At 51.1% G+C, this 7,686-nt stretch overlaps 1 protein-coding gene across 2 annotated transcripts; it reads right to left on the bottom strand.

The window, feature by feature from the left end:
• Nucleotides 1-628: 628 nt before the first annotated feature.
• On the bottom strand, nucleotides 629-7,673 carry CHST12 (carbohydrate sulfotransferase 12). Of its 2 annotated transcripts, none has more exons than XM_054180340.1 (2): nucleotides 7,553-7,673; nucleotides 629-2,169 (listed from the first exon to the last, which is right to left on the bottom strand). In XM_054180340.1, exon 2 carries the CDS (start codon nucleotides 2,072-2,074, stop codon nucleotides 815-817), a length of 1,260 nt encoding a protein of 419 aa, XP_054036315.1. In that variant the 5' UTR covers nucleotides 2,075-2,169; nucleotides 7,553-7,673; the 3' UTR covers nucleotides 629-814. The 2 variants fall into 2 exon arrangements, with proteins under 2 accessions (XP_054036315.1, XP_054036316.1); XM_054180341.1 differs by lacking the exon at nucleotides 7,553-7,673 and adding an exon at nucleotides 6,027-6,086.
• Between the last annotated feature and the right edge of the window lie 13 nt (nucleotides 7,674-7,686).

Consider the following 7,686-nt stretch of genomic DNA (forward strand, 5'->3'; position numbering starts at 1 on the left):
GTACAGATGTACTGCATTGGCCACATCCCAAAACACCCCACGGGGCTCAGTGCCACTGCTCCCAACTGCCATTTCCCTTCTGCGAGCCTGGTGTCATGCTTACCAGCTGTGAGCAGCACGTCACCAGAGCGCTGGTGCTCTCCTAGGGCTGCCTGGCAGAGTCAGGCATGAACCCATCTCCTCTGCCTGGAGCCCAACCTGGAGCAACCACCACTAGACACAGGTGGTGAAGGCACCAGCACCAAACCCAGATCCCATAGAGATCCGAGCGCTCTGCAAACCTTGGACCTCCCAAACAGCAGCCCTGAGACAACACACAGAGGCAGGTGCATCGTTTCCTGGGGTTTTCTTTTACTTTGTTGGTTTTTTTTTTCCCCCTCCCCCTTAATTTTTATTTCTTCCTTCCCTCCCTTTGCCATGACACACTTTGTATTAAATACCTTCAATATATTAATTTTTAAAAAGTATTAATAAAAAGCTACTGAAAAGCCACAGCTGGCAGAGCGACCAAGGGCAGTGACCCATTGCAAGACGTGGGGAGGTTTTAAACAAACCAAGAGAAAACCAATGAGAACAACAACAAAAAAGACTTTTTTGGGGTGGGGGGTGGGGTGTTTCTTGCATATGCACAGCTGGCTGGGAGCACCCCTGGACTCTGGCATTATTGCAAACATGGAAAGGGAAGTAGTAGAAAAAATATATTCCATTGTACCAACCTGCGTGGGGAAAAAGGAGTTAAGAGCAAAAAATGAGAAGGCTTTAAACATTTTTGGTATGTCAGATGTTCCCTCCCACACCCACCCCCCAATCCCATTCAGTCTTTAAGCAAGTTTTCTGGCTTGGGGTAGCCAAAAAGTACAAAATCTGCTTCGTAAAGCTTATAGAGCTGCTGCCTCCAAGCCAGCGGGATTTTGGCAAACCAGTTATCTTCCCAGCTGCTGGCAGTCCTGTTCCGGTAGCTGGGGGGGAAGTGAAGCAGTCTGTCCACTTTGAGGAGCTGCAGTAAATAAGCAGCATCCTCATCCAGCGTCTCCAGCTTCCCGATGAAATCGTAGTCTATCTGGCACGGGTGGCACAGGCGGTAAATCTGCCTCCAGTGCTCATTGAAGGGGACCATCTTCTCTGTCCTGGGATCCAGCAAGTACTGGATGAAGTCAGAAAAGGAGACTCTGAGGCCCGCCTCGAAGGCCTCCCTCACAGAGGTGGGAAGGTTGGTGCGGTTGGAGTAGAGTTTCAGCATGGGGATGGCAAAGCGCTGGTAGAACTCCTCGTTCTCCAGCTCAAACTTGCTGCGGAAGGCGGAGATGAGGCGGACGAAAGGGTCCCGCACGAACAGGAACTTGGTGTACTTCTTCAGCTTGATCTTCATGAGGTGCCGCGAGAACTTCCCGTAGCGGCGCCAGAACTTGTTGAAGGTCAGGTGGGTGCTGGTGTTGTGGACGTGCTCTCGGGGGATATCCAGAGGGTTCCGGTAGGGCACCCCCTGGTCCAGCAGGCTCTCGCTTAGCACAATCATCACCCGCTTCCAGTTGGTGCAGGCCACCTTGGGGACGTAGCAGTAGATGATGCCGTGGCGGTCGTCCACGATCAGGTGGTTGAGCTCATAGTTGGGGATGTCGTCAAAGGAGCGCTCCTTGGTGGGGAAGGCCAGGCTGGAATTGGCACAAAACTCTCGCAGCGTTCTCTGCCTCTCGACCTGCAGCTTCTCTTGGTCCAAGCTGTTCTTGTCATTGTGCACCGACCAGTCGTAGCCTCGCACGTTCTCCTCCAGATTGCTCACCACAGGCCTGCTGGAGCCCTGGACGAGTAGCTGCTCTGGCTTTCGAGGAACAGAGCTATTCTGCTTCAGGCTCGAACTGAGCAGCTTTGCCAAAAACTCATCCACATCTGGCAGGGTTTCCCAGCCTTCACCTGCCGTGATACCAGGGATGGCTCCTGAGGAATGAGGCCTGGAGAAGGACGTGTGCAGGTAGAAGTGAGCTGTCCCTACGTTGTCCCAGTACACAATGATTAGGAGGATCATGAAGACGGAGACCAGCACCACAGAGAGACGGAGGAGCCGCGCTTTGGTCATCCTGACACCTACTGCGATAGCTGGCTTGCACCTGCATTCACCTCCGGCTTGCAGAGTGAGGCTTGGGACTCAGCATGGTGCTGCAGACCGGGAGCCTGGAAAGGTATCAGGAGAAAAAGAAGTTAGTTGAACCATTAATTGCTCTGCTTTGGAGAGAATGGATTTGGCACAATCGAGACTCATTGTGGCACACAGGGAGAGCTCTATGAGTCTCAGGCATCCACAGAGACCCCACGGAGAAGAGCTGAACGGCCAAAAGAAAGCATAATGTGTTGTAATGTTACCAGTTTCCATAGCAATTATGGGGTTTCTATCAATCTCAAGCTTCTAGAGTCATGTGATTTCAAGAGAAACTCTGCTTTCCTGGGGAAAACAAACAAACATTTCAGGCCTAGAGTTTACAAAGGGAAGTTTGAGAGTATTATAAAGTACAAATATCTAAAGCACGCAGAGCCAGCTACCTTTCAGCCCACTGTAAACATATCTAACATACCACAGGAAGAGAGGGGTCTCAATCCATGGGGTTTGCTTGTGGTATCACATTGTGGTGTCATCTGCCCATGAAGATGCTCTGCACCACTGTGCTGAAAATGAGGATCTTATTGCAGTTAGAAATCCATAGCTGAAGATGCTGTTGCCTCAGTGGCTAAAGCCTGTTGAGAGAACACCACTGACCTGAACACATCACCTTATCTAACCTGTGTGAAGGTATCCAGCAGATGTCACCCCTGTGACCTTCCCTGGTAGCTACTTCATTTTGTCAAGAACAGAGATTACACAGTTTCCCCACAAAAACAAACAACAAAACCAACCCACCAACAAAAGAGGACATGGCCACATTAAAAGCCACACTCAAAAATCTAAAGGAATGATTACTTGTAAATGAATGACTTCTGAGACTTAAGGACGCCCTGGTAAATACCTGTTCCTATCTGTAACCTTTTCCCAGTAATTTTTATTTCTATCACATTCATCCCTATCAATTCTTGACCACCAAGGACAGGTCAGAAATCACTGCTCAGTAGATCTTTTCTGGAAGGTGCAGCAGGTTTGGATTTTTTACTTCTATCAATCCCATCCTTCCGCTGCTACCCGCTTCCCTGCTGACTCCCAACCCTTTTCCATCAGGAAAGCTCCTCAAGGCTGATCCATCTTCCCACCCTGCTGCATGTTTTCTGGTCCAAGGCTCCACACAGAGGCAGACTGGCAAACCAGCCTTGCTCTCTCCTCAAGTGATGAGGGAGCCAGTGCCTACAGCCATGGAAGAACAACGTAGTAAAGTGAGGAGCATCTATCTAATATTTTGGGAGAGAAACCAAGGTTTGCTTTCCTACAGTTTCTCTCTGCAAGGTTTAACATCAAAAAACAAGCAAAAAGTAGTCACTCTAATCTTCTGCTCCCCTCCTAGCACAGTCCAGCCCCTGATTACAAACACAGAAGAGTACCTACAGATTGCAAACAAAAGCTGCCCATTCTTCTACTTCAGAACAAACCCTACCAACACCAGCTCTGAAAACAAAACCACTTCAAGGTAAACTGCCCTGAAAAGCTTTTCACAACAAAGACTGGGTCTCTCTTCCTGCAGAAACATGGAGGTTGCTCCCCAGCCAGTTCATACACCACCTTTAACTGGCACCAATCCCACCCTGAACAGGGATGTGAAGAACATGAGAGTCCAGATATGCTGAAGTGCTGAGGTCTGTTATTTCCGGGAGGGAAATGTGCTCAGTGCCTTTGAAGCTCACAGCAGCCCTGCATTGAAGGACTTGTCTAAAGAGCCACCTGTGTGGCTGTGCTTATGCCTCAGGGATATCAAGTTTTAACAGTCAAAGTCCTGATTTCAAAGACAAGACCAAAAGCATTAGACCAGGACTTAGTAACAAACAGGAACAAGAGCAGATACAGTTACATATCAAAGTATTAGCTCAGCTTGTCCCAGAAGACATAGAATGCAGAACCCAAGGTTTAGGGTTTTTCTACCCTGGTGTATTCAGTTACACTCTGGAGGTAGGGAGAGCCAGCAATTCAGTGTAGCTGTAGCCTAACACGTGGCTTTGCACTGCAACACCAAACACTGCATTTTCTACTACTCTACACACAAAGAGGACCAGGCAGAACTGCAGGCATAACACTTTGCACTCTACAGAACAAGAAGCAGGCATTACTCAGCAGTAATTCTCTACATTTAGCTAGTCAAGACTGAGGATGGAGCAGATCTAAGAAGAAACATGCAGACAGATAAGCCTGGAGTTAAAGAGGAGGAAAATTACATATGTGCGTCAGCACTTCAGGCCAAGCATCTCGGTCCAACAGCAGAAGATAATGGAGTGACACTGCCAAGCCCACTGCTTGGCACACTTCTGGGCTTGCATTTTGCCTGAGTCTGTTCTTGCTCTCGAGCTGGTTTAGCTGCTCAGAGCAGGGACTGCTTCCTATTCTGGATGAATAGGATGCCCACTGTGCACTCAATCCCCAGCACACTGGGTTTCCAACGCTGCTTGAGACCTTCAGGCAGGCTGGAACGCAGCAAGCCTGCAGAGCTGCATGGAGCATCCCTTTGTACCATCTCCATAACCAGCAGCTTCAGGCAGCACAGCAAGCAGCCCACTAGCATTTCTGCAACGCCATCCCACCCGGCTGTGGACAGATCACCCTTCTCTCAGCAGCTCCAAGAGAAGCAAGAAAGACACTGTGTGTGGCACGTGCGTCCCTCAGGCAAATGGAAGGAGGCTTCTTGGTCACAGCCACCACCATAATGTAGCTTTACCAAGTGCCCCCCAAGGGCTCAGGCCTGCTTTCCAGGACACAGCACGCAGGCCTGCCAGAGTGTGCATTTTTTCCAAGACACGAAGCAGCAAGAAGCACAGAATCGAAATGACTCCACTTCTATTAACTCCTTCAGTGTCAGAGAGGAACCCTGGCAAGGAGCAACACCACAGCTCAATTCCCCCTCACAAGACAAACCCTGCAGAAAACAGAGTTAGTCTAATGACTGTGATACATCCTTTCCCTGAGCGCGTCGTAAAAGCTGCCAGACGGAAAGCACAAATTAGAGGTCTCTGTGCACATCAGAGGAATGCACCTCCATCCTCCCCTTGCCAGAATCTAAAGGAAAAGCCTCCAGGAGCAGCCAAGAATTTACATTCAAGTTTAACCCAAAGTCACCAGCCAACAAGAACATGCACCAGGGTGCACACAAAGCTGCTTCTGTGACATGATGCTGGCAAACTGGGAAAGGGACCAAGTGCTATAATCATCACACAGAGTCCCCTGAGCAGCCATCCCGTGATCATCTCCAACCTGAACCTGGCCTGGCTATGAACAAAGGACTCTTCTTCCCCTTCCAGGCCTGAGAAAGACATTGAGGTCCAAGGTCACTGGTCCCATCCTCTCCTATCACAAGATGCCATGTCAAACAATCACCTCTTGAATTCTCATTTAAAACCAGAAAAGGGGGGGCGGGGGGGGGGAGGGGATGTGTCCCCAGCACTCTGATTGCAAAAGCTATTGCAGATGCAACTCTTCAGGGATTTGGAAACCTTATTTGTGCTTCACAACCCTACTGTAACTGCTTGTTCTCAGGGCAAATAGCAGATTAAGTAATTCCTGTCTCTTTCTTCCTCTCCTCTCAGCTTTGTGCAGGGACTGTATTCTCTCGCAGCTTCTCTTTACAAAAGAAAGTAACTCCAGCTCACTTACAGGAGCAGAAGGGCCTACAGAAAATAAAGGAGCTGACATATGGCTATGTACTGGAGATACGGGGCAATAACCCTTCTCCATCTACAGTAATGGTTTAGACAGGACTGTGCCTCCAAAGGCTTGGGTGCAGATACCACCTCTTCCTGCTCTGCGTTTCGCCAGGCTTGTCCCTCTCCCACTGCTTCTAACTCTTTGCAAGGGAAGCACAAGGCACAGGTCAGGCACTAAGCACCAGCTCACATCCAACACCCACCTGTTCTAATGTGAGAAGATACAGGATTTTAGGCAGCGTGCTTGGGTTTTGCCTGCTTCTGGAGACGGAAAGAGGTGGAATGAGAACTCTCAAAAACCCACAGAGAAAAAATCAATTAAAATTGACATTTTTCCCTTGGGGCAGAGTTCCATTCAGCCACACCTGCTCAGCTCACACAGCCTTCTTCGCCCACATATCATGGTACACACCTGCTACCAGTCTACCAGTTACACTTTGGGAATAAGCAGGCTCCAGAGAAGTGGAACCAGTTTAACCTTCTGCAGGTGCAGGGGAACAAGTTCCCATTAGCCAAAGCAGCTGGACACTGTACCAATAACCAGAAATAAATTTCATGTGCTTGGCCATCACTCCAGAAACTGCTTCCACACACCTTTCCAAAACTCTAGCACTCTTTGCAGGGCAGACAAGTTTTAACCCATGTAATGACATCAGGCATTACAGTAGAATAAATACACACTGTAAGGAAAAAACAGGGCATGCACTGCATGCTTAACCCAAATTTAGCACATACACATGAGAGACCAGCAAAACAACATCCTAACCTACCTAGCCACCCTAGCACCTTCCCTCCCATCCCTGCCACAAAGCCTGGTTTGTACAAGCTTGGCAGCACCAGCTGCCTTTTTTCATACCTGTACTTGGAAGTTTTCTCAATAACCACATTTCCAATATTTCCAAAAGGAAACTCCCCAAACCTGTCCTGTTTGTTCCTTACCTTTGTTGTGAACTGCAAGCACACCTATGGCTCCTGGCCTTGCAAACACAGGAAGGGTCTCAGCAAACCCCCAAGAACGTTTGATGTGTGTAACACAGGGGCCAGAAATCCACCCCTGAAACCCACACCCCCTGCGCCTGCTTTACCAACACCCGGGTTATCGTTTTCTGCCGTGCATAGTTAGCTCCGCGCTGAAGTTTTGTGTATGAAGTCTCTGCGAAGCAGGGTTAAAAGCCGTGCTCTGCCATTGATAGCAACGCTCCACGACAGAGGCTGCTCCTGGGTTTGCCTGTGCGGCTGCCTGAACCGCAGCCGCTCGAGTCCAGCAGCAACACAACGGGCTGTTACCGAACCTCGGGCCCTACACCGGCGGCAGAAGGGATAAAACCAGCGGTCCACGGTCTGGAGAAAACGAACTGCCTCGCAGAGCCACCCGCCACCCCTCAGACCTCAACGTCCCCCCTGCCACCACCGGGGCATGAGGACGGGCAGCGCTGCCCAGCACAGCGCTCGACGCCCGGTCCCGACGGGGCTGTGCCCGCGGCACCAGCCAGCGCTGAGCGCTTACCTAGCTTCGAGGGACAACGGAGGGAAGCCCGGAGACGACACCGTGCCCAGGGCTGCAGTTCATAACCGGAGCTCGCCTGGCCCCGGCCCCGCCACAGGGCGGCACCCCCCGCCGGCACCGCCTCACCCGCCGCCGCCCAACCCGTCCCCTCGGGCGCCGACCCCCCGACCCTGCTCTCTCCGCGGGCTGCCCCCGCCGCAACGTGGGCGGCCCGGCGCTCACCTCTCGCCCGGGCAGCGCAGCCTTTCTCGCCTCCTGCCTCTGCTACCTAGCCCCGTCCCGCCGCTAGCCGGGCTCCGCCGCTGCTGCCTCTCGCGAGACGCCGGGCCCGGGAGCCCCCCGCGGCGCCGTAGCGC

The sequence above is a fragment of the Dryobates pubescens genome, chromosome 4 (genome assembly GCF_014839835.1).
Source record: "Dryobates pubescens isolate bDryPub1 chromosome 4, bDryPub1.pri, whole genome shotgun sequence".
In the NCBI taxonomy this organism is placed as follows: Eukaryota; Metazoa; Chordata; class Aves; order Piciformes; family Picidae; genus Dryobates; species Dryobates pubescens.